The sequence below is a fragment of the Uloborus diversus genome, chromosome 9, assembly GCF_026930045.1.
Source record: "Uloborus diversus isolate 005 chromosome 9, Udiv.v.3.1, whole genome shotgun sequence".
Classification (NCBI taxonomy): Eukaryota; Metazoa; Arthropoda; class Arachnida; order Araneae; family Uloboridae; genus Uloborus; species Uloborus diversus.
In genome coordinates, this window is record NC_072739.1 from 145,276,218 (window position 1) to 145,301,967 (window position 25,750).

Consider the following 25,750-nt stretch of genomic DNA (forward strand, 5'->3'; position numbering starts at 1 on the left):
AAACCAATTTTGTTCATGACATAGGTTTCCAAATAATGATTTTTTATTATTTTTATTCTTGTTATTTTGATTTGTTATAATGTTAGCTTTTACGGGTATACTAACTAATGCAGTGATTGACTCTTTTAATCATATTAATTTTTGAAGTTTTACTTCTAATGTGTCTAGTTACTAAAAAAAAACGTTTACAAGGCTCAGTATAGATCAAAAAAAGTAATTAAAAGTAACCGTTTTCATTGCGCTGATAATTAATTTGCTAAAAAAAAAAATCTTAAAACTCTTTATTAATCCCCCCTCCCCAATAACAATCTTTTTTTTTTTTTTTGAGCAGTCTGGAATTTCTTATGGTTCACAGTTTACCATAGATTTCCTATCCTTTTATTTATTTATTTTTATGAATCATTCTTTCCCTTTAAGTTGGCACTGCTGTAGTGCTCCAGATACATTTTTAAAACACTGACTGCCTAAAGCATCTGAAAGAAGATAATGTCAGAATTTGTTTCCTGTTTTGAAAAAAAAAAAAAAAACAGATGTGCTGGGATTTCCTTAGCAACCAAAACCTATTGCAACTCATGATCAGAAAAAAAAAAGTTTTTAATTTAAAATATCAAAATTCAAATTAATGCCAGGGGATGGATGATTGATGTGTGTGTGTGTTTTGAAGCTTTTTCTGCCTTCCACTTGAGGCTGCCCAGCCTGCCAACGATTCTCCACCTCATTGAACCATTTAAATAGTTATGACAAATTATTCCCACTGAAATCTGTTAAAACTTTCAAAGTTAAAACTTAGTGTGATAACCTGACCACATATTTTGGTCTTAACAAATTTAAATAATCCTTAGAATTAAAGAAAAGGTATTTTTAAAGTTAACTTTGTTAGAGGAATCAAGGAATAGTTTAAAAATTTTTGTAAGGCAATGTAAAATATTTTGTTGCATCGCACTGTGTTTGATTATGCAGAAATTATTTCACTCATATTTTGATGGTTTTTCCTATGATATAATTACACTGGTGGACTATTGCTAAGGACGGATTCCAATGGGCTATGTAGCGCGCAAAAAAGTGTAATTTGATGCCAAGTAAAAGAAACTACTGCCAGAACTCTAGAACATTGCAATGACGATAATTTATTGTGCTCTGAAGTCCAGAAGGCGTTGAAAAGTGTTCAAAAGACGAAACGGTCATTTTGGGCTGAACATGTAAAAGTGAATAAATGTAATTACCGCCCCCAGGCATCCCAGTGTAAGATTTCAATATGGGATATGGCTACCATGGAGAGTGATGCTAGCCTCCACAAGACATGTGATGCTTTACACAGCATTATCCAGCAGCTGTTGGGGTAATTTATCCCATTCTTCTGTCAGTCACGGATAAGGGTGTCCTTGCTTTTTCGAGGGTGTTTTCGACCAGCAAGACTACTCCCCAAAGCATCCCAAACATTTTCAATATGATTCAGATCTATAGAATGTGCTGGCCATCCAATGGGTTGAAGATTTTGAGTGAGCTAGAGACTCCTGGACAGCGATTGTTAATGACATGTTACCTTGCCATCCATGAAAACGAATTTATTACCCACAGCACCACAGAACATGTGAACATGAAGCAGTAAAACAACATTAATGTCATTTTCTTGTTTGAAGGCACACGAGCGACGTACGGCCATTGATCATAATCCTACCTCTACCAGGACACAACTATACTAGTCCTTTTTTTTATGTTTGCCAGCTTGTATGCTGTACGACTGTCATTCCAGGTTAGTAGTCGTCCACAATTACAGGACAGATTGAACCTGCTTTCATCTGAGAATAACACACAAGCCCAGTCGACTTCTCTCCAAATATTATGCTGAAGACATCATTACAAACGAGCAAAACACTGACTTGTAGACAATGGGATGTACAAAGCAAGCTGATGGGCGTATAGTCTTACTGCATCCAAACGTATGGCTACAGTTTTTCAGAATATTTGCTTGCTAGTAGCAGCAGGAAACTGCTTTGCTACCTTAGTAACTGTGTTGCGCTGGTTCCTTTTCGTTACTAGCACTAAATACCAATCTTCTGCTGACATTGTATTGCGTACACAACCTCCCTCATCACATTTGCTACACATTTCATTTTTTTTGAAATAATTTCCAAACTCAAGAAACAACCCTGTGGCTGACTTTGAACTCCTTGACAACATCTAAATTTGTTGCTCTTCTTTGATTTTGACAACCATAAAATCATCTAAGGGATGTCGGGAAGAGATTCCGAAAAATGCAAGTTTGTCAATTGATTCTTTCTCGTCAAATCTTTGCTTTTGAACAGCAACGGTCATCATGCGCCTAATCCTTCATATCGCTTATCAGTGCTATCACGTGACCGAAACATCGCGAGTCTAAAATTTGCATACTCACAAACCCTCTTACTTGTGTCCCAAACTTATGCTAATTTCTATATTTCCTTGCCTTCTATTTAGTGGTTGCTAATGCTGCTATGGCCATCTGTTCTGAGAAATTGTCCCCAAGCGTATAACATAAACTAAATCTCTTCAAATAAAATACCTTCCTCTATTTGCACAATGTGCATTTTGGCTAACACTGCATTATAAATATTATTGTACCATATAGGTATTGTTTGCTAATTTAATAATGGGAAATGTACTGGATACATAGTTTGTGTAATATTATTTTTATTTAGGAAATATTAGAATGAAGAGTTCATGTTAATGTTTAAGAAAAACCTTTGAAATTATATTACTTTGGAGCATATAGATTGAAAAATACTCGCTAAAGGTGTTTTTCCCCCCATAACAAACATTCCTTTACAACAGTGGTTCCCAACCTTTTTCTCTTTGCGAACCCCTTGGAACAGGCAAAAAAGTTCGCGAACCCCCTGATGTTGAAATTAGTAACATGTAAGAAACAATAAAAAAACAGCATGTTTGCTTTCCATTTTTTGCAGCATTTGATTGCAATAAACAAAAATATAATTGTAAAATATCATTAAGTGCAAACATTAATAAAAAGTTAAAACTACATCTACAAGAAAAATTATAAACAAGAAGTTTTATAAACCAACTATTTTTTTTAAGCATACTTTAAATTGGGGAAAAAATCCTTAATACGATATTTGTGGCTGTTTGACGGAACAAAGAAACTGAAAGTTTGGTTCAATGTCTGACAGTTTGAGTCTTAAATCAGGCTCTGCATTCAATCTGCTTCGGTATTTATCTTTGAGATAAGTATAGGAGGAAAATCCTTTCTCGCACAGATATGTTGTACAAAATGGTAATAAAATTCGAATTGCTTTTTTGGACAAAACGGTATAGTTATTTCTTACACTGAGCCAGAAGTCGATTAACGAGAGCTCTTTAAAGGTAGTTTTCAATGAATTATCACAGGATAACTCGATGAGCATTTCCTTTTCAGGTAATGTCAGGGTGTTCTCTAAGCATGGATTTCCTTCAAAAGGATTGCGTATCCAGTTGTTTGAGAGAGGGACGTTATGCCTATCAGGAAAATACTCGTCAAAAGTTAGTTCAAGATGTTGCAGATGTTCACATACATTTCTTTTAACGCTTTCATCAAGTTTTATTGAGTTTTCTGATAAAAAACTACTAAGAGAAGTGAAACAAGAAAACTCACCCATTTCCAGGCATTGGATCCAGAAATTCAATTTTTTTACCATAGCTTCAATTTTATCATATACAACGAAAATATTAACAACTGCACCTTGCAAGGATAGATTTAATTCATTTAATTTTGAAAAGATGTCAGCTAAATATGCAAGCCTTTGCATCCAAAGAGGATCGAATATGCAAGTGGACAAGTGAAATGGATGATCAACAAAAAATGCTTGGACTTCTGACTTCAATTCAAATAAGCGTGTCAAAATTTTGCCACGAGAAAGCCATCTAACTTCTGTGTGAACAAGTAAAGTAACATGAAGGCTTCCCAATTCCTCACAAAGCGCGTGAAATAGACGGCAGTTTGTGGCACGTGATTTTATGAAATTTACAATTTTTACCACATCATTCAAAGTAGCGGATAATTCTGCGGGAATACGCTTACATGCTAATGCTTGTTTATGAATGCAGCAATGAGTCCATTCAATTTTCTCGTTGATCTTCTTTACTCGCACCACAAAGTCAACAAATTTTCCTGTCATTGATTTTGCACCATCCGTGCACACACCCACACACAAAGACCAATCTATTCCATTTTCTTCAAAGTAACTGTTGACCAGTTCGAAAATTGCTTCTCCAGTTGTGTTGGTTTTCAAAGGTTTTGCAAATAGTACATCTTCTTTAATTGTATCGTTAAAAATATACCTAACATAGACAAGTAATATTGCAGCGTTTGCTACATCAGTCGACTCATCAAGCTGGATCTCAAAATTATTCTCTTTTATTCTATTCACAAGTTCTTTCTCCACATTACTTGCCAACAGGGGTGATTGTGTTTCGGTATTTTACCGGATTTTCGGTATTTTCATCTTGAATTCCGGTATCATGATCTTCGAAAATACCGGAACTTCTATATTTTCAGAAAAACCCACTTTTGTAAAATGTAGGGCAAAGGTGTTTAATGAAACACCTAAAGACCAAATTGAAGACGTTTTGTTTGGTATAAAACGTAAGCTACGGTCATGTTTTGTAAACTCTATGGTAATTATCGAAGAACAGCTGGGGTGGGGGATGGAATAAAGGCTAGATAAGAGGAGGAAGGAGGGTTACTTGATAGATTATTTTTCCATTTATTCATTTAAATTTTGCATGTTCTCATTTAAAAAATGAGGTATCTGGATAAATCTGAAGATATTGGCTCCATCGATGCAGGAAAGAAGAACAAGTTTAATTGGGAATGGTTAAACAGAGTGGATTCCTACAGTGAAAAGATGGAGATATAGTGTAAAAAAATTGATAGGGCTGGATTTTGTTTTTGTGTTTCTTGCAACAAGCCCTTTACATATGCTGATGATGGTGTGAAGGCATTATTGCAACATTCTTCTACAAATACTCATAATAGAAACCGAGAATCATAAAAAAAATGCTGGTGTATTACGCTTTGGCGTATTAGTAAATAAATGTAATTAATGCTTAAGGATTCAGATACAAAGGAGGAAAATAAAACATTCTTTGAAAATTTTTAAGATATGAGAAAAAATAAAAGAATTTAATTACCACCATGCACATGGACGTATTAAGTCCAATTAAAACTTCGAGTTTTAGCCCCAGCAAATAATTATGTATATAAATTATTTATATACATAATATAATGTGTACATACACGTATATATATATATATATATATATATATATATATATATATATATATATATATATATATATATATATATATATATATATATATATATATATATATATATAATATGTGCCCATCAAAACACTTTTTCTTCTTGGGGTAAAAAAGTTCAGGTATTTTTTCATGGAGTCACAATCACCCCTGTTGCCAAATCAGTAATTCTGCGTGATACTGTGTTGTTTGATAGCGGAACCAGGTCAATTTTTTTTTTGCTGACATTTCTCCCAGCATACACTTAGCAATATCTTTAGCACACGGTCCAATTAAATTTTCTGCAATTGTATGTGGCTGTCCAGATCTTGCAATTCTATAACTGACTCGATATGAAGCTTCAAGGGCCATTTTACTATCTTCGTTGGATTCTAACAGGAACGTAGAGACGCTACACTTTTTATTATATTCCAATTTTCTTTTAAAATATTCGATAGGTTTGTCCTTGTGTGTCGGATGCTTTGTTTCAAGGTGTCTTCTCAGAAGTGACAGTTTCAAACTGCTGTTCGCTAGAACTTCGTTGCAGAGAAGACAAAGCGGTCTAGGTTTAGACTCTTCTCCAGTAAAATAAAAGACCATATATAAGTAGTCACTGTCATATTTTCGCTTTTCTCCTTTTTTCTCCCCTAGTTCACTTTTCTGTTTAGTCGGGGGAGGCGGCAGTTCATTACAGCTATCTATTTCATTATCCTGTGTTGATTCGAAAGTTACTGCTGATGTTGAGGGTTGATCGATTGACTGCTTGCCCATTTGTCGCTCAACCAAACTACCAGTTTTCAACCATCGATCCATAACAGCAGAAAGTTATTAAATCATAACAATTACCAACACGATTATAACTTCACAAACAGAGTAGCAAGTTCACATAGCAAAACCAATTGCAAACAAAATCACTTGTTTTCAAGCATCTCTAAAGTATCTCTAAATACGTCTGTTAACAACTATTTCCCCAGAACTATGAGCATGCTGATGTTATATATTTTTGAAAACGAACAGATGGGTAAAATCCAGTAATAAATTTTAAGTTTGAAGCCTTTTGCTGTCATGTCTGCTATTCGATGACTGAATTCGATGGAAATTCCCGAGTTATATTTCAACCAGATTAGAAATAATACCCCTATGATGCATTGTTTGAGAATTCTTTATTTTTTTCGACATATGTATATTATGTATATTGTTTGATTGACTCCACGCGATGACGCCTTTTTAAGGTCATCGTGATCCCCGCCACAGCTTAATACAACGTTTCTGCATGGCGCCTCGCAATAAAGAAGGAAGGATATCTCTTTTTGTTGTCTATCGAAAAAAAAATGAGAAAATTTCTTTTTAACCAAGATTATAAAACCGCTGAAAGATTTTTTTTTTGAGCTTAATACAAGAGTCTGGCGCGTTTTCAAATTAAAAAAAAAAATTAGTAACTATGTGTGCAAATTGAATATTTTATAATTTTTTACCAAACTAGGAAAAATCCGCCATTGCACCGAAATTTTCGCGAACCCCTGGGGGTTCGCGAACCACCAATTGGGAACCTCTGCTTTACAAAAAAAACCTATGTTTTTTTATGATTAGGGTTGTAAGCAAACTGTGCTGGATCTTTTAAAATGTTTGCCAAAGTTTATTGTTCTGCTTGAATTGCAAAATTAAGTTCTGTATTAGACAGTGAAAATTGTCTTTTCCTTTAAATTTTTGTTTTTTGAAAATTATTAAACTCTGATATTAGAATTTTTGAAAATTAGTTTTGTACTGCTGAAATTGATTCTTGTTTATGAGTTTAATATTCTGTGTATACATTCTTCATTTTGTCGAAATTGTTTATTTATTTTTCAATTTTATTTTAGGTCTCATTCTGTATAATGGTCAGAAGAATAATCAAGGCGATTTCATATCTATGGTGCTGGTCAATGGCTATGTGGAATTTAGATTTGAATTAGGATCTGGAGTTGTTATTCTTCGCAGTCTGCAACCTGTTGAAATGGGAAAATGGCATGTTGTAACAGTGTCACGAGAACAGAAATCTGGTTAGAAGCTTTTTATGTCTTATTTTATTTTGAAATTTAAGTTACAAGTCTGCCACATTTAGGCCTCCAAAACTTGAAAATAAAAGTTTTTGTTTTGGTTATTAATGCCTTACATGCATTGTGTTTAAATTCTTCTTGATTTTTTGTTTTTAGGTACTTTAATTGTTGATGATCAAACTCCAGTGTCTGGAACTGCCCATGGTAGATTTTTGGGTCTTGATCTTGAAGAACCAATGTATTTAGGATCTGTTCCTGACTTTGGTATCATTGAATCAAATGCAGGAGCTACTAAAGGTTTTGTTGGTATGTTTTCAATTATGTGTTTTTGTGTTTTGTTGTAGCGATTGTGATGTTCTACTACAACTCTTTTAAATTCAAATATATTGAAGAATGTATAATGATGTAATGGTAAACCACATGGCTTTAAGTTACCCCCAATGACTGATTAATATTATTGAAAGTGAGCATTCCATACATTTGGAATTACAGTCAATGTTCTTTAGAACAACCTCCCAGTGTTGCAACTCATCCATTATAGCAACCGATGTATGAAGTCTTGTTCGCTGCCCCCTATAGTTGGAGCAAACTTAGCCTGGCAACATCATAATGCTGTAATTAGGATAGGCATAGCCTTCGCAGTGTGCCAAGTTAGGTTTGCCCCAACTATACTTGCAGTGTTACTTAAATGCCTATTAGAACATCCAACCTGAATTTCTCATTCCAACATAAGGCCTAAAATTAAGTTCAACTTTTTTGTAATTCTCAAGATTATCTATTCAAAAACTAATCTGTAATAATTTTATGTTTCTAAAAGTATAATAAAGCCAATAAAAGAAGTTATATTTGATGGTGAAAGGTTCAAAGATTTGACGAAAAGTGTGTGCAAGCAGTAGACATTTTGAAATGTTTGTTTTCGATATAGTCCTAAAAGTGAAAAAATTCTACCTTATCTTAAACAGAGAAATTAATATTCAAATAGGAATAGAAAAAGAAGTCTTTCTAAATTAAATTGTAATTAAATGTATCATTTTAAAGTTATGTTTAAGTGTATTAATTATTTTGTATTCCCAATAGTATATTATTTCATTAGTTTAATGATTCTCTTTTAAAATTATACGTAACTTGTAAAAGTTACTCCTGTTTAAAAAAAAAAAAGTGCAATGCCTTGTACATATGCGTTTTAGGACCGATTTTATTGGAATGATTGGGGTTGTTATAACAAACAATGACTATATGTATAACACTATTTTTGTGCTTAGAAATTTAAAAAATAATAATTTTTGTCTCATATTTTTAGGATGCATCAGTCATTACAGAACAGGAAAAGTTGTACACAATTTGTTGCGTGAAGCTAAAGCATTTGGTATTTCATACTGTGAAGTGTGCTCCAAAAACCCTTGTCTTCATGGAGGAGTTTGCCAAGAAGCTTTGACAATGGTCGGTTACAACTGTATCTGTCCATCGGGCTTTTCAGGAAGAGATTGCGAGACAGTTGGAGAAGCATGTTATCCAGGAGTCTGTGGAGAAGGACGATGCATCAATAGACCTGGAGGAGGATTTGATTGCTATTGTCCAATGGGAAGATCAGGTTTACGGTGTGAGAAAGGTCAGTTTAAAAAAATTCAGGAATAATTATGAAGTGAAACAATATTTTGAAAATTTGTTTTATAACACATAAATTGCTGGCTTTAGTATTATTTCATCTTATGATACTATGATTTATTTTTATTATGATTCTTTTGCTTAAATTCCTTTCTTGGTATAGAAAATGTTCACTGTTAGGTTAATAAAACCTATCAGCACTAATGAAGCTTTTAACCTAAATGACTGTGATCTAAAAGAGATATTTGAGAAGTAAGGGGTTATGTAATTAAAATATTTTGGGGTAAAAGAATCCAACAGAATTGTAAAAGTCAAAACTGAACTGAAGATTGATAAACTTTGTAATCCAGTGACATAAATTAACTGGTTAATATGCAAAATAGTGGGCGAGAGCAGAAACTGTATTAAGATGTCGTGTATTGACTCGCTTTTGTGATCAAAATATGTGTTAGTAATCAGTCTCATCGAACTGGGGCTGCTTTTCCGACTCTCATTTGTGCTTATTTTTTTCTTACTGCAGTAGAAGACCATTCTGCCATGGAAAGGCAGTATCTGCAGAAATGAGTTTTTGAGATATTTTAAGAAATGTGTTTTGGATTCCTTACTGACAATAGGGAAAGGTTCGAATTAGACTTTTTTTTTAGCCTACTTTCCCAGTAAAAGTCAGAAAAAGAAGAAAAAAGCATGAAAGAAGCCTTAACACATCTTAAATATCGCGAAAAAAAAAAATGTCAAAAATAAATAAAATAGTTAGATAGATACAGAAAAATTAAAAATTGGAAAGTTGAGTATTGAGATGGGGGAAAATGTCTGTCAGTCTGTCTGTCTGTCCTCCCCTAATAGCTTTTGAATGAATAGTTCGATTCGAACAAACTTTTTTTTGTTCAAAAGATCTTCACATTTTGATTTGAACTATTTTTTGTTTAATTTTGAACAGTTCAAAAAAATTTAACATTTGCGCCTACGAGGAAATTCAAGGTAATTCCGAACTGTGAGGCGAATTTGCTTCAAACAAACTTTGTAGGAAAGAGCTTTTGATAAAAAACTTGTCTATAAAATATCTTTTTGATTTGAACAATTTTCCGCTCAATTTTGAACGGTTCAAATCCTTTAACATTAGCGCCTACGGGGAAACTGAAAGTCAATGCAGATTCCGTACTTGCAGGCTTCGAACTTTTACTTCGAACAAATTTTGTTGGAAATATCTCTTGACGACAAACTCCAGACTCTGATTCCGAGAACTAAGGGGCACCTGACTCCGACTCCCCGACTTCGACTCTGACTTCGTAGCTTTGACAAAAGTTTATACATGGAGGACAAATGACCGACTTTGATTCTTGGATATTCGACTCCGACTCCTTTATCTCAAAATGAGATTGACTCCGACTCCGCATCTATGGTTTTAACTGTGAAATAATTATTGTTAATATGACTTGTTTTTATTTTCATGCTAAAGTTTTAATTTAGGTATTTAGTTTTTGGCGGATAAACTCGAAGTCCTTTATGTTTCTACATAAAGATATAAGCAGATGATTTTTTTTTCTGACAGTGAAAATTATTTTTTAAAGTTGACATTTTATTGTTTTTATTTATTTTGGTAAGTGCATTAATTCATTAAAAAAATTTTTTGGCAACAGGGGAAAAAGAAACAATTTTTTTTTTTTGATATGATGTATTTATTTTAATGAGCTTATTTATTTTAATTATTTTTTCATTTTGAAAGCTGTAAACAATTTTTTTTAATGGAAAATAGCTGCTATGTTTAAAAGGTGCTGCTATTTTATTTGTTTGTTTATTTATTTATTTATTTTTTTATGCATCTAACTTTTTAGATGAGTGAGGAATATTTTATTCCTAGAAATCAGCATGAAATATTTAAAAAATATGTTTGAAACAATTTGCGATTTTAGCTATTTTTGAGAATATTGATCAGGTACTAGAAAGTAGTGTGGGTATACGGGAAAGTAGGCTCGTTTAGTTCTAGATGGAACTTCTTGTTTATTTTTTTTTGGGGTGGGGGGAGTTTTTTTTTAGCAGAAGCCAAATAAGCAAGCTTGTACAATAAAGCAATAAATGACAAAAATGTAAAAAAAATAAAAAATTTGCTGTTACTGCCCTTTACCTGCCCACAGCAGCATTATAACGCATACCTTGGGACCAAACTTTTTATATTATTTTAGCGTTTGATATATGGTTTCAAAGTTGAAAATTAATATTCACAATATGTCAATACATTTGTGCATCAGAAGAAGTTTAACCATACCAAGTATATTATAGCTCCAACTACGCTATTTGTCATTTACAAATATTTGCTACCTAAATAAATGTAAGTGCATTATCCTTCCCATTTGGTAGCTTTTACATAGCAGATGCGTTTTCAAGGGCAATCAGGTGCTTTTTTACTGTAAAAATTTTTTTCTCACTTAAAAGCTTTGATTAAGGCAAAAAGATAAAATTTGTTGGTTGGGTAGCAAAAAGTCTCTTTTAGGTACCCAACTTATTGTTTACTTCTGAAAAATTGTTCAATTTATAGAAAATTGAAATTAATAGACTGGATTTAAGTTATTCCATGCATATTTTCTGTAAGATAAACTGCACCAGCATTTGTGTGGTACTCGCTAAAATTAGAATGGGGGAGGGGGGATTTTTCCATCAGACACAGTATTAGCCACCATGGAACTTTGTCTATCAATAATATTTATGAATTTATTAGTTAATAAATTTCCACCCAGGAGTGATAGTGGACTCAACTAAAGTTTTCTGAAGACTGTGTCAAATCTTCAATAACTACGAGGGAGCTCGACCTCCCCCCCCCCCATTAAAACTCTTCAAATATGCCTTAAAAAATCATTGAGAAATTTTAAAAGGTTTTTTTTTTCCTTTTTTTTTTTCAAATAACTTTTAAGTTTCAGAATTTATTGTCAGCCTAAATCTTTCGGAAAAGAAAACTCAAAATTTTCAGAAATTTCTTATCATGAAACTCTTGTATTAACAACAAGCTGTGCTTTATTTGGAGAATGGACACTGTCCACAAAAATATTTTGTTTTTTGTTTGAAAATTATTGCAAATGTAATTTAAATTAGTTTGGGGCCACCTTTTCTTTTGGCAAATACCCCTAAACATTTTTTTTTCCAACCGTGCCCCTGACAACAAGCATTGATTTTGAAGCGTAAAATCAAATTTAAAAGTTTAAATAGCTTGACCTTATGGTTTTATGAAGTATTCTGATTGAAACATATGGTTCTTAAGTATCAAAGCATCTACTTACTTATATCATTAATTTTGGTTTAATTACTTTATTGAATTAATACTTAATTTTTGACCATAAATCAACTAGAAGATAATTGTTTGTGTTTGTTTTAGATATTGTCATCATTGAACCTGCTTTTTCGGATGATGCATATGTCGCATATCCTACTCCAAATGCCCTACGTACATTGAAAATGAACATGAAGCTTAAACCTCATACAACAGATGATTGTTTGATTGCATATTGCGCTCAAGCAGAAGACGGAATGGGAGATTTTACATCAATAGCTATCAGAAACAAAAGCGTTGAATTTAGATTTGACATGGGTTCAGGTAAGTTATATTGTATACAATCAAATGATTTCGTTTTAATAGAACATGTGCTACAATAAGTCTATTGTTTCAAAATAGAGAAGAGGATTTTAAAAAGAAGTAATTTTTAAAAAATGATACTTTTTATTTCTCATTAAAACATATTTCAGAATCTTTTCCCTTGTCTTTGAGTGGATAAGTTTTTAGGAAGGAGAGAAAGAAGTATTATGTGACTTTAAACTTGTTGCATATCCCTGCTCTGTTAAAGTTTGCATTTAATGTCACATTTTTTTCACAGCTTTTTTGAATTAAAAACAAATCTGCTTTTTCTCCCTTTAAATTTACAGAAATGTTCTCGAATTTAATAAACATTTTTTAATCCTGATCAAGGATAAATTTTATTTTCATAGAATTGTGTGAAAGAAAATTTGTCACAATTTTAGTCTTTACTTTCCATGCATGTATTGATGAAGCAAAGTAAAAAAATATCAGAAAGTATTCATTCACGCTTTAGAGATTGATGTTAAACATTTTAAAGCAGAAAATCTTTATTCCTGCTGAGGATTCAAAAAGATTGAACCGTCTACTTCCAGGGGAGCTCCAATCTTAAAATTTCTTTGAAGAGGGTTGGGGAAGAGTTTGCAATTTACTGAAATGAAGACCAGACTTGTACCAAATGTATAATAAGAGGCTACATGTGTAGCTAAATCTAATAAAAAGAAACATTAAGCATTGCTAAACAATTTGAACAGAAACTCGACATAATTACAGTTGCAATATCCTTCAAAGGATACATAGTTGCTCTCCTTCCTCCCCCTAAGATTTTTTTGCTTGTGCATTGAAAATGGAGTATTTTGTATCCTTCAGGGGCGTAGCTAAGGGGGGGGGTTTGGGGACAAAACCCCCCCCCCCCGAAAAGTTAGTCTCAAAAAAAAAAAGAGAAAAAGAAGAGAGAAGAGAAAGAAAAAAAAAGAAAAGGAAAAAATTCCAAGCGATTATATATATATATATATATATATATATATATATATATATATATATATATATATATATATATATATATATATATATATAAAAGAAGTAACCCCCCCCCCCCCCCCCCGAAAGTCGGGTCTAGCTACGCCACTGGTATCCCTGATACTTGTGATTGCAGTTTTAAAGGAACCATTTTGCCTTAGTACATCATTCATCATTGAACATTTAGTTGGGATCATAATAACCTCTTGCATTATGCTTTTCTTCATTTTGAATGATTTGAACAAATTTTAATGTAATTTGTACACTCATGCTTCAGCTAATTTTTAATTTTACTTTTTGACATGCAGGACCTGCCATTATCAGAAGTCCAGAGCCCATTTTACAGGATGAGTGGCTGAGTATAGTAGCAGAACGTGATATGAGAGAAGGTTCTCTCATTGTCAATGATGGAGTTGCTGCCAAGGGCATGTCTCCCGGTGTTGCACGAGGTTTGAACTTGCATACACCTTTCTATATTGGATCTGTTGACAAGCATCGAATATCGGTTTCTCCTTATGCTGAAATACAGCATGGTTTTGATGGATGCATTGCTCATGTAAGTACAGTAAAATTTATAATGTCTATTTCATTTTATCTACACGTATGATTAATTAAAAATGAAAAAAGAATGAATAACTTAATGAAAATGGTATTTAATGATTAAATTTAATGAATTCTTTTTAAAAACTTATTTTATTTTTCTACATTTATGATGTTCTAATGTTCTTATTTTTTGTATGACATTTGAGAAAAATTCTAAAGTTATTACTTTTAATTTATGTACAGTATGAATAAAAGCAAAATAAACAATTCATAGCACTAAAGTATTTGAATAACTTGCCTTTAAAAAGTTGATGTTTCAACTGGTAGTCTTCTAATTTATTTTGAAATGTTAAGCTTGCAGAAAGGGCTACACATCAGGCTGATAAACTAGTCAAAAGGTTAGCAATGTAGTGATGGTCATTGCATTTGTTATTGTAAGTTTAGACTAAATACCAATGGATTTTTTTTATGTATGAAACCAACATAGTGGTGAAAATTTTGAACATTTAGCTGTCTCAAAATCATAATTAAACTACTGTACATGTTTTGAGTTAATACAGAATTCCTTATCCAATGTGTAGGAATAGAGTAAGGTGAAATTTAAATTTTGCATATTATATTGAGCTTTTGTATATAGCTGTTACCTTGAAACTTGTGTTGATAATTTTTGCTTTGACATATCACACTCCAAAAAAGGTGACACAGCTCAAAAAAACAAAAAGCTGAGCATTGATGAAAATCTCAAGTTGTCCACAATGCAATATGCAATTTAGTCTCAAATATTACAATATGTGCAAAAAGAAATTATATATTGTGATGTTTTACTGGGTAATTTTTGTTGTGTGAATTTATAATGCATACTTAAAACTCAAAAATTTGTCTTCCAAGTTAGAAAATTTTGATGATGTTGTGCCACCGATTTTATTTTTATGCCACCACGCACCAGTTATGTAAGCTAACTTGGTGAAAGTTTTGTGGCAAGGAAAAACACAAAAAGTTGATTTAATCAAGAGCTAGTACGTTTTCCCCAAATTTTGAATTGTCATTTCCTTGCTGTGGTGTGATATTTCTTCTCATAAACCTTTATTTTGAATGGTCAACTTAAGTCACTGTTTCTACACCATGTCAATGTTTTATATGCATGTTCCTTACAAAGCATTTGTTTTTGGAAGAAGGAAAAAAAGTGATGAAAATTTCAATTTATTTATAGGTTGAAGTTAATAATGTTGAAATTGACTTAGTCAATTCAGTTGTTGATTCTTCAAATGTTGAAGATTGTGGAGGAAGAACTCCATGTGAGAAAAATCCATGTCTGTTTGACGGAATATGTATTGAAGATGAAGGCACTCAAAGTGGCTATGTATGTGAATGTCAGGATGGTTACAGTGGTAAGATACATTTTTATTTCAAGTCTCTTACGCTTTTCTATGATTTATACAATATCTGTTATTGACTTTGTCTTTAGTGTCAAGAATACATTTTTTTTAAATTCCAAAATATTCAAAATTTTGAAGATTGGAGAATTGTCAATCACAATATTTACATTTCCATCCTCAGCAGTTCTTATGGCAGAACCTCTCTCCAAAACTTTTGATTTGATAAAAATTCAAACCACACATTGCTTTATCATTTTCACAAAATAAAGAAAAACTAGCTGCGTTGCCTGGCTTTGCACAGTCTACCTCGAAGGTAAAAGTTATGTCAAGAGACACATGTTCAACAATCAGGCTTGAACGGAAAAAAAAAAATTCAGTAAAATTTTGCGACATTACAGAAACATATCCAAAAAGGAAAACATTTTATGTCCTCGGATTGCAAGAAAAGCCTCAAAGGAAAAACCAGAATTTTATTTGTTCATATTCGAGAAAAAAAATGGCAACAGATTTTTCATTTAATGACTTTCTTCACACTACAAATTTTAATAAAAGTACTGTTGCAGAAAATTGAGATGAAGCACTGAATAATAATTTGAATGGAGGAAAGCCTTCAAAAAATAGGTATCATGTTGAAATCTAAGTGTCATAATTAATAGTTTTTAATTGATATCTCCGCTAATTGTTATCAGAGGATTATGTTAAATAGAAAACATAAAGACTGGAAGATTACGAATCCATCAATACCTGGTTTGATAGTCAGTTCACTGTTGTTCGGGAGAAGTAACTTGGACATACATGCCTAGTTGCATATATAGGTACATACGCTCAATTTTTAACTATAAAGATTGTGTTCTATAACGAGTAAAGCTTAAGCATAAAGTGGCTTTTTGAAGTGCAGTGTAGTAACAGTTTACCATACTGCTGTGTTAAGCACAAGAGTCGTATATGCAGCTGATGTTCTCTATATTTTCTAATATTTAAAAACTCTGAAGAGGGGGAATCTTTTCAGTTTAAAATCGGAATAGTAGGCACTTAAAAGAGTCGACTCTTATACATAATTAAAAACTGAGCACATGTACCTATCTATCTATCTACCTATGTCCAAATTACTTCTCCGAACGCCAGTAATCTGACCATTAAACCAGGTATCGATAGATTCGCAATTTTCTCGTCTTTATGTTTGGCTATTTGACGTAATCCTCCGATAATAATTAGCGGAGATATCAATTAAAAACTATTAACTTTATACTCAGATTTGAACATAAAATCCCTATTTTTTGAAGGCTTTTCTCCATTACAATTATTATTCAGTGCTTCAAATCAACTTTCCGTAACAATGCTTTTATTGAAATTTGTAGCGTAAAGAAAATCATTGAGAAGAAAGATCTGTTGCCATTTTTTTCTTGAATATGAACAAATAAAATTGTGGGTTTTGTTTTGAGGCTTTTCCTGTGATCGGGAGATTTAAAATATTTCCATTTTGGGTATTTTTCCGGAATCTTTCGCAAAATTTTACTGATTTTTTTTTGTTTAGACGTGATTGTTGAACAAGTGAGTTATTGACGTAACGTTTATTTTCGAGGTAGATAATGCAAAGCCGGCGACGCATCTAGTAAGAATTAAATGGTGCTTTTAAAACTATTTTGCATATATTTTTGCTCATTAGATTATCCTATTTCTCTCAGAAATCCTATCAACTTGACTTCTTGAAAAGGACCTGCCCTTTTTTTAATTTTGTTAAGTTCTATTCTTTTAGAATGTAGAGGCTGTGTGGAACCTGATTTGTACATGCTACACATTGTGAACAATTTTGTACTCTTGCCACTTTGAATATATGATGTAATAGCTAACACACAATTTACTTACATTGAGACTATTGCACATTTGTCTGCTTTTGAAATATTTTATGCATATTTTTATCTGAAAGCTTCCAAAAACAAAACGGTTACAAACAACAACATGGAAATATGTTAATTTACTTTAATAAGTATAAAATATGTGAAAACTAAGAATATAGTTTGAAATAATTCACTATGTATATATTTCTTACTTTCAGGTAAAAATTGTGAAATAGAAACTGATTTATGTAGCTTGATTGATCCTTGCAAGAATGGAGGAACCTGTGTAGGTTCGGGCAACTCTTACAAGTGTATCTGTCCTTTCAGATATAAAGGCACAAACTGTGAAGAAGGTACTATTTCTACTAAACATGATAGTGTTCTCAGTAGATAAACTTGTGGGTAAAATTTCTTGTTAACACCACTTAATTTCTATCTGAATTTCATAAAATAGTATTAAACCAATGTTTATCAAATTTCTAACTTATTAAATTTTGTTATTTGGTTTATAAATATTCAATGATGATGTTTGCTGTGTGAATAAAATATTTTTAGAATTTTGTTACATTAGATCCAATATTTTAGATCAAAATTTGTAAAAAATTCCAGTTTCCCTGCAGAGGCCTTTTTTTTTTTTTTTAAGTATTCTAAATTAAGCAAAAATTGTTCAAATGGAAAAGATCTTTCTGACAAAAAGTTTTGTTTCATTATAACACCTTTTCCAAGCTCCCACAGAAAGAGGCAGACATACAAATTTACCAACAACACATATTAACTATTTTATTAGCCTACTACTATTTCAAAAGCCTACTATCAAAAAGTTTTCATTTTAATATTTATTACATTAATTTGGTGTAGCTTTTTCATACCTGCCAACTCTACTGCTTTTTCCGGGAGATTCTTGGGTTTTTCTCATTTCTCTTGTTTCTGTATATGATGTAAGGAACGTTTGGTTGCACTAAGAAGCATAATAAAATTTTCCTATCCTTCCCTAAGTAATCCCTCGTAATCATCTACTGAATTTTTCCCCAGTAGATATTGGGGCAGGTATGGTTTTTATATCGTGTTAGTGGTATTTTTTGTATAATTCCTTCTTTGTCATTTTTATTTGCTTCAATTGTTTTTCTCCCCTTTTCAAAAAATTCTAGGAAGGAGACTAAAATCCATGAAGAATAACATATTAACAAATATTTATTTTATGAGGTGGTCTCATTTGGGGAGCTGGTTGCAGTAGCAGATTTGGGGGGGTGCCCCCCCCCCAAAGAATGAATTAATTTCACTATTTTATTTATTACTTTTTAATTGACCTTTCTTCTGCATTTTTTACGTAGTTAATTAAAAAGATCACAAAACACACACAGCATACAGTAACCCCTCGTTATTTCGCGCTTTTTGGGAGACAAAGAAAAAGAGCGATATATCCGAAAGCGCGATGTAACAAAGGTCATTAAAAATAGTCATAAGTCCAATACACAAGTAAATTAACATTCGTTTTTTTTGAAATAATCTTCTAATGGTTTTGATGTAGTTTACGAATATACTATCACACCTATTGATATTTTTAAAAATGATTTAAATTGAAGTAAGTTTTAACCGTCAGAAAGTTAAAAACATCAGATGGCAAATGAAGACTCTTTTTGAGCTGCCGCAAGATAAGATTGAGCATTCGAATACCCTCTTATTCCCAATAGACTTTCTACTCCATTTGACTTGCTGTCACATTGTTTACAGAAAACTATTTTGCCCGTCCAGATCATTCTTCCTTTCTTTGATGCAAATCCTGGTTTGTGCAACCAAGCACAAATCTTTTCTGTACTAAAAGAAGGGCGTATGTTCCCTTCTACATGGGCTAGTATGACACTTGCTTGATGTCTGTCACCCATTGTAAAGGTAATGTATCAATACAAAAGATGTCAAGTAGTTTACGAACTTGAAACTGAAATATACTGCGCTGGTATGTACATTCGGATGACAGGAATTACTGCTGCTTTTCCAGCGAATTCAGAAGAATAGCTTCCTTTTGTTCATTGACAAAATGAAGAAGAAAGATACCTTCTCTGAGAAATACCATATGTTTTCAGAATTGGTTTCAAACTTAAAACAAAGTTTATTTCTTATTTTAAGCTTAAATATTTCGAGAGACAGAAGAAAAGGGCGATACATCCGAATGAGCGATATGACAAGGCGCGATATAATGAGGGGCTACTGAATTTTGAATAAAAGCATTTTTGTTTGCTAAAGAAGTATTACTGGAGTCAGAGGCTCAGAGTTACAGAATACATTTAACTCACTGGTTTCAAATTCAAGGGATTGTATCATTGCAATTTGTCCACTAATTCTTCTTTGATGGAATCAATAATTAACTTTTTTTTTTAATGTGTAGGCACACCTAAAAGAGAAAAAATGTTCCTAAATAAAGCCGCTCATTGTCTAGCATCTTGGTGACATTATATTGAGTTTAGCATTTGAATGGCTTGAAACGTTAAAGATGCTTTCCGTCCACATTCAAATTATATTAGTGCATAATATTCATGTACTTAGAAATAGATTCATTCATGTGAAAGAATCCTAAAAGAAATAAATAAATAAATAAAAACATTCATACTTAAAAATAAATTAAGTCATTAAAACTTTTTTATGAAACATCGAAGGGGAGGGGACTATTCAATGTCCTGTGCCCCCTCCAAAAGATTTTTCTGTATCCGCCCCTGGCTGGTTGTTTAATGGTCTCTTAGGGAGTGATTCACTGTTTTAATACAGTATTATGTTTTAAATTCTTTAAAACCCTTTATAAAGTAAGATAAATACCTTTGTGCTGAACAGTAAAGTAAGAAAAACAACGTTAAAAAAAGCACAAATTTGCCAATTACAGCAGGCACGTGTTTTGGCATTACAGGGAAAAATTTTCTTTTTGTTTAAGCTTCGGCTTAATCTTTGTCCAATTGAATTCTTTCTTTCTGGGTTTTCCGTACCTAAGAGAAAGCTCTTGGCCTTTGCTTGCATTCCTATTGGTTCCTGATCGGTTTATAATTTTCTCATTGGTGTTTTTCTAATCCGCTATTTTTATCTTTTAAACTGCATGCCTTTTCATCCATAAGCTCATTACTTTTTGCATTGAAAAAGGCGTTCCCTGTAACGCCGAAACACGTGTCTGCTGTAATTGGCAAATTTGTGCTTTTTTTAACGTTGTTTTTCTTACTTTACCTTTATAAAGTATTAAATTTTTCAAGGGTTTAAATGAGGTTTGCATTCAAAGGTTTGCATACTCTGGCAGATACAAATGTATTTTTCTATTTTTCAGATTCGTTGTTCAATGACAGGGTATCTTTTGGAGGTGATGGATATCTTTCCTTGGACAGTGAAATGCTACCTCATAATCCGAGTGATAAAGATGAAGTCATTGGTTTTAGCTTTAGCACCACTAGTTTGCAAGGCCTTCTCTTTTTCCATGGCCAGAAACCTGAAAGTGATGGTAAAGGACAAGATTATCTAGCAGCAGCCATAGTAGATGGATATTTAGAATTTAGGTAAATAATTACATTTCTTTATTAGCATAAGATATTGGAGTATAGTGTTATTTTGTGTTTTTTACTTCCTTTTACAAAACAGGAAGTATTGTGTTTGTGAAAAAACTTTCCTCAAAAATCGGCCTTAATTTCCGTTTTGCTCACTCCCGAATGAATGTTGAGGTTTTTTTCGACCCTACCACACGTGGATACATGCCTAGGAATGTATAGGCACCCGAAATATCCATTTTGACAATCCCCGAGTTAATTACAACAAGTTTTCTCTTCCGTATGTGCATATATATATATATATCACATAAATAAAAAAACGTATGTCCTAGAGAGTTGAAATTTGGTACATACACTCCTAGCGGGGCTAGTTGTGCACCCTCTCTTTTGGTTGCATTCAGATGTTCCTAAGGCTGTCTTTTACACCTTTTTGGGGGGAAATCATTGTTAATTTCAATGCTAATTCAAGTGGTGTCATAATTTGTCAAACACTTGGAGATATATTGCCAGTCTTTTGATCGCCAAGTTTTGTCACCAACTTGGCGAAAAATTTGGCATTTTTTTTAAATTTTAAATCTGTTTTAATCTGGCCAATGTTGGTGATATTTGAAGAGTTAACCACTAATTCACATTAAAATTGCCAATAACGGGGAAATAAATCTGTATAAAACATGTGAAAATATTTAGTGTTTCTCTCTCTCCTTGCTTACCCCAAGGCGCTATTATCATTAAATTGATGTAAAAGGAACTCATGTGATGCACACACATCAGCTCGTTTTTCTTTTATTACCCAGAATGAAATGAAAAAAAGTAATGTTGATGTTTCACTAAGATCAGTATTTGCTGAACTGTGATAAACCTATTTTCTTTTCCATGAGGAATAAGTATTTGGTTAAAATTGCACTTTTGTAAACCTTCAAATCAATGAATTGTGTGATGATCTTGTCCTCTTTGTGGGCCACCCCTCCCAAAGAGTACAGGGGGGGGGATAACTCATTAATATTTGATTTGTAAGCTTGTTTTGAAAATTATTGTAAATTCTCTGATCGAGTATTGTTTTTACTCTCCCCCTTTTTTATGTATGAAGCCTCATATTTTTATGTTTTTTAGCTATGAACTGGGTGGTGGACCTGCTATAATTAAATCCCCTGTTAAGGTCAATGATGGAAAAACTCATTATGTTACCCTAAAAAGGTATGTACGTTTGAACTCGTTAAAATGTTTTTAGAATTCATTATTTGTTTAATTGCAAAAATTGATGCGACCCACAGCAAATGTGTCTAAAGAATACTTCTGAATTATATGAACTAATTTTCTTATGCATAGTTTCATTAAAGTTAGAGATAGAATGATGCTTCGGCCATCTTGCCTAAGCGTAACTTAATTGTGTAACTTAACTATATAAGTAGTTAACGTATACTGGCCACTTTTTCTTCTTTTAATTATTTTTTTGTTTTGAATTGAGCCTATTTATGTTTGTTGAGCAATCACATTGCTTATTGTTCTCATTTGACTGTCTTTGATGTTACGCTGATTTTATTTTCCCACCGCCACCCCCGCACCATCACCATCGACCGGACTCCTCACGATGCTGCTCCTCTGGCAAAAACCATCTCCAGGTTGCATCCATATCCTACACACACACGCATTCATACACAACTACCTACACACACACACCTACACACACATACCCACACACTAATCCTGCCCACAGATACAAACATACACACACTCATGATTGCGAAAAACATAATTTGAATTCCAGATGTCAAAATTCAAATTAATTTTTTTTTTTTTTTTTGAGCAATCACGAGGCGGACAAGCACAAAAGAAGAGAGAGAGAACGATTGAAATCGTTCACTATTTATACTTGCCTCATTTGCATATGATTGGGCATCAAAGGATGCCAACCTAAAACTGAAACTTTACACGTGCCGAAAGAGTTGAGAAGTTAATCTAATTTAAATAAAGTAAATTTTATATTACATTACATTAGGAATGAGAACGCGGATAAATATCGTTTACCGATGTCTATCATATCCCCCCTTCTCATTCAGTAATGTTATTAAACTTTAAATTTTTATACAATTTTAATAGATTCAAAAATAACCCAAAAAAATCCACAGAGGGCCAGGCTTAATCTTTTACAAAAACAATTTAACAATAAACAAATATGGATATATATCCATCATAATACATCATCCATTAGCAGCTTCAGCTCAACGCATCACCGCTTATATGATTGAAGTCCTTTCTCAAAAAAGTCCTTCTTGCCTATAGATGATTCTAAGTCCAAGGAACTAGTAGTAAGTCCAAGATTAACATTTCCACTTCAAACTATCTTGTCAAACTGTAATTGACAAAAATACTCGAAAAAGTATCTTTGAAAAGTTGGGCACAATGATTTGACAAAAAAAATTTTTTTTTCTCACAATGACAAAATTATTTAAATCGCTTAGTTTCCAAAAATAAACTCTTGTCATTGAATCAAATTCCTCCATCTCAAAGATTAAACCAACGAGAAATTTGAAAAAGAATTTCAGTTGCTGCAAAAATATTTATACTTTAATACCCCAATATATTATACTAAACAATTTAATACTATAATAATTAACGAAATATTTGTTCACAAAAACGATTCAGTTCAAAACGGGTCTGCGGCTTCGTAAAAATATCGGCCCTATTGGATCTACTACCTACATGTTTTATGGTAAAAATGTCCCGTTGAATCAAATCACGAACAAAAAATAATTTTACATCAATATGTTTTGTACGGTGATTTTCAATCGGAGATTTAACAAAGTCAATGGCCGATTGATTATCAACGTACATTACAGATTTAATTTTACTTTTTCTAACAATTCCCCAGCGTAAACATTCGTTTAATACATGGTCAAACCACATAAGCTCTTTAGACACTTCACAAAGGGCCACAAACTCACTTTCCATAGTGGAAAGGCTAATACAACGTTCCTTGAAGGTTCGCCATTCAATTGGCGCATTATCCAACAAAATTAACTGCCCCCCGAGTGAAGTTCAATCATCTCGATTAGCTGCATAATCGGCGTCAGAAAAAGCTATTAATTGGGTTCTATTACAATTTAATCTAAGTTTTAAATCTTTTGTCTGAAAAACATAACCCAGAAGTTTTAAAAGACCGTTCCAATGAATGACACCAGGATTGCTTTGAAATTGACTGAAGATATTGACCGCATAACAAATGTCCGGTCTCGTTCTGCTCTCAATGAAAGAAAGACAACCCAACAAATTACGATAAGGAATCTTTGACGTTTCAAATTTTTCATTTTCTGTATTAGGACAATTCGATTTCGAAAAAACAGTACCTTTACAAATCGGCAATGATGAAGCCGGAAAATTAAAATGTTTTAACTTTTCAAAAACTTTAATGATATATTTAGTTTGAAAAAAATTCAAACCATTTTCAGTTCTTTCAAATTCAACACCTAACAGTTTTTTTCGTTTTTCTGAGAACTTTTAAGTCAAAACTTTTCCTAAGTAAATTTAAAACATGATTTAAATTCTTTTCTTTCCGTGCAAGCAAAACAATATCGTCAACATACAACAATAAAATGACACATGAATTATAAATATAAACACAATTACATTCTTCAAATTTCTGAAAACCAATTTTCAATAAAACACTGTTTATCTCAAAAAACCACATACAACCACTCTGGTGCAAACCGTAAATTGCTTTATTAAGCTTACAAACTAGATTTTCTTTCCCTTCTATTGCAAAACCCGGTGGTTGTCTCATAAAGATGCATTCTTTTAGAGGTGCATATAAATAAGCATTTTTTACATCGCACTGCAAATCGAACCAACCTTCTGATATTTTCAAGGAAAAGAAAAATCGAACCAATGAAAAATGAATCGTCGGACTAAAAGTCTGATCGTACGATTCAGGGGATTGTGCATATCCCTGAGCAACAAGTCTCCCATGATACCTAACAATTTTTCCCGATTCATCTCTTTTAACATTGAAAACCCATCTTGATCCGATTGGTTTTTCATTTGCAGGCAAAAGTGTTAAATCCCACACTTTTCTAGAATGCATAACCTCTAATTCATCCCTCATTGAATCTAACCACTGGTCCTTTTGCTTAAATTTAAGAACCTGTTTGTAATTCTTAGGAATTAAAATTTCATCATCTAGTCATAAGTTACATAAATTTAAATGAACAGTTTGATCAGAAACTTCACCTTGATATAGATTTTTATCATTAAAATCAAATAAATATGGCTTAAACAAAATAGCATTTTTAGAACAATATTTTTCAACATCATTTAAAGAACGCAATCGTTTAGAAGAATGTTTCTCATAAAAATAAATATCAGTACGAGATTTATCTGACCTTGGGATTGCTTTCCTCACCCATTCAGTTTCACGCAGCTGTGCACGTGGTGGGATTTCCCCATTTTCACTCAGGTCAGAATTCGAATCCGATTCATCCCTGCTCGTCTCGCTTTCACTCTCATCAGAAGATAAGAGTTTAGACGGCGTACTCTGGCTTTCACTTCCATTATCCGATTCGGAATTCGATTCATTTTCTGAATTTTCAGAATCTGATTGAATATTTGACCATTTAAGACAGGGACCCAGCACAGCTCCACTAGAATCACTCTCTGATATATTTTTAAAAGCTTCTTTGTAATAAACATTTTCATTAAAATTTACATTTATACTTTCAAAAACTTTTCCGCTTTCGGGAATCCAGATACGAAAACCCTTAGTGTTAAATGCATAGCCCAAAAATATACCTTTTTTGGCTTTAACATCAAGTTTATTTCTCTGCTGACGGGGTGTTCCAAGATAACACAAAACACCGAAAGGTTTGACGTGCCTAGCACTTGGCTTACATCCACCATATAACTCAAAAGGTGTTTTAGTTTGGCCTGAGTGACAAATCCTATTCCAAGTATAATTGAAATAAAGCATAGCATCCGGCCAAAATCTTTTAC

The 25,750-nt window shown here is 32.7% G+C and overlaps 1 protein-coding gene across 1 annotated transcript in view; it reads left to right on the plus strand.

The window, feature by feature from the left end:
• Positions 1 to 25,750, plus strand: part of LOC129230548 (basement membrane-specific heparan sulfate proteoglycan core protein-like) — a 410,163-nt gene that overhangs the window by 370,203 nt on the left and 14,210 nt on the right. The window contains exons 83-91 of the mRNA XM_054864952.1: positions 7,135 to 7,314; positions 7,468 to 7,617; positions 8,612 to 8,920; positions 12,281 to 12,499; positions 13,804 to 14,051; positions 15,249 to 15,426; positions 17,471 to 17,605; positions 20,554 to 20,779; positions 21,878 to 21,961. Of these exons, the coding sequence (XP_054720927.1) occupies positions 7,135 to 7,314; positions 7,468 to 7,617; positions 8,612 to 8,920; positions 12,281 to 12,499; positions 13,804 to 14,051; positions 15,249 to 15,426; positions 17,471 to 17,605; positions 20,554 to 20,779; positions 21,878 to 21,961 (1,729 nt within the window). The remainder of the gene's footprint in view (positions 1 to 7,134; positions 7,315 to 7,467; positions 7,618 to 8,611; positions 8,921 to 12,280; positions 12,500 to 13,803; positions 14,052 to 15,248; positions 15,427 to 17,470; positions 17,606 to 20,553; positions 20,780 to 21,877; positions 21,962 to 25,750) is intronic.